Here is a 1,819-nt window from a genome sequence, read left to right as displayed (position 1 = left end):
GGAGTGGCTGCCGGGTCGTGGGCAGTGTCCAAGGCCTTTCTGGGTGGTGGTGTTGATGAGTTCCTAGAAGAGGCTGCTCTCCCCTCCAAGATTGCATGGGCTTTGTGCCAGAGTCCCACAGCCCAGGGAGTGTCCGTAGTGCTCCCTATCCAGGAAAGCCTGGTCTGCCAGCCCCTGCTACTCCTGCCGGATTTCCTGGAGTTTTACTTTTTATGATATGGTTTACAGTCTGGTCAATCTCAAGTCTGTCCATTGCCCTGATGAAAATTTATTTGGACTATTCATTGTCTTTTATTGTTACCTAATTGGGGGAAAACTCTTGGAAGTCATTAGAATAACTTCAGTGCTTCCACTTCCACCTCTTTTTGGGATGTTATTAGCTGGTTTTACCATTAGGAATGCTCCATATATCAGTGAGCGAGTCCATATTAGTAACAAGTGGTCTTCAACTTCAAGAAATACTGCCCTTTCCCTTATCCTAATAAAACCTGGACTTGGACTTGATCCACACGCTTTGAAGCATTTGAAAAGAGTTTGTTTAAGATTGTCTATGGGTCCATGCCTCATGGAGGCATGTTTGACTGCTGTTATTTCCCTCTTCCTTATGAATTTTCCTGGGGAATGGGGGTTTCTTTTAGGTTTTGTGGTAGGTGCTGTCCCTCCTGCTGCTATTGTCCCTCCATGCTACATTTGCAAGGAGAAGGATATGGTACTGAGAAAGGCATTCCAACCTTACTAATAGCTGCTAGCAGTTTGGATGACATCATGGCTATCACTGGATCCAGTACATTCATAAGCATAGTCTTCTCGACAGGTGGCATACTTCATAATCTCCTAACTTCTTTTCAGAACGTAATTATTGTGTGCTACTAGGAACATTTTTGGGAATTTTTCTTCGATATTTTCCAAGTTAAGATCAGACAAATCTTCCAATGAAGAAAGCATGCCTGATTTTGAGTTTGTGTGTTTCTGCCATCTTAGTCAGCAATAGCATTGGTATACATGGAGCTGGAGAATTATGCACACTAATGTTGACTTTCATTGTAGGAGTGAATTGGACCACAGATAAGATTGGAGTCCAAAAAATTACTTCATTTGCATGAGCTATTTTTCAGCCCCTTCTTTTTGGTTTGGTTGGATTGGAAGTATCTGTTGTGGCTCTTAAATTAGATGCTATTAGTATTTCTATTGCTTGTATGAGTTTGGCATTATTGGTTTAAATTTCTTTTATATTTTTCTTGATGTCTTTTGCTGGTTTTAATTTTAAGGAGAAAATATTTATGGCTCTCTCATGGATTCCCAAAACTACAGTCCAGGCTGTGTTAGGTCCTCTGGCTCTAGAAACTGCAAGAATCAGCTCACCCCACTTGGAACCATATTTGAAGGATGTGATGACAATAGCATTTTTAGCCATCTTGATCACAGCTCCAAATGGAGCTCTGCTTATTAACACACTAGGGCTTGTGCTCCTTCACAGTATTTAACACAGTCCAAGATTCCTCAAGCTAACAACTTCGAAGTTGGTTTAAAAGAGAAGTATGTTATTTTAACAGTATTGCTTCAGCATGTATTGTCACAGTCATTGGAATTACAGGTACCAGATTATAGTTAAGTCTGTACAGTAGTGAAAAAAGAAATAATTTTAAGAGACTTATAGATTCCTCAGACACACAGCCTGTTAGGACATGTGGAGGGGGAGAGGGAAAGAGGGCTTTACTTCAGCCTTCCCTAGAGTTCCAGATGAATGTGTTTCTCTTATGAACTACGAATGGATCTGAAGTCAAAACTTTGACATTAAGAATGAATTACCAAAGCCAGT

General features: G+C 40.7%; 1 protein-coding gene across 1 annotated transcript; it reads left to right on the top strand.

The window, feature by feature from the left end:
- Nucleotides 1-217: 217 nt before the first annotated feature.
- On the top strand, nucleotides 218-873 carry LOC308255927 (sodium/hydrogen exchanger 9B1-like; the record flags this gene model as incomplete). The annotated part of the gene is given in 2 exon segments (XM_080683788.1): nucleotides 218-677; nucleotides 680-873. Coding segments are annotated over 2 exon segments (654 nt in total).
- Between the last annotated feature and the right edge of the window lie 946 nt (nucleotides 874-1,819).

This window comes from Plecotus auritus (genome assembly GCF_963455305.1).
Source record: "Plecotus auritus genome assembly, chromosome: 8".
Lineage (NCBI taxonomy): Eukaryota > Metazoa > Chordata > Mammalia > Chiroptera > Vespertilionidae > Plecotus > Plecotus auritus.
Note: the sequence above shows the minus strand (reverse complement) of the source record. Positions and strands in the feature narration are given on the sequence as shown.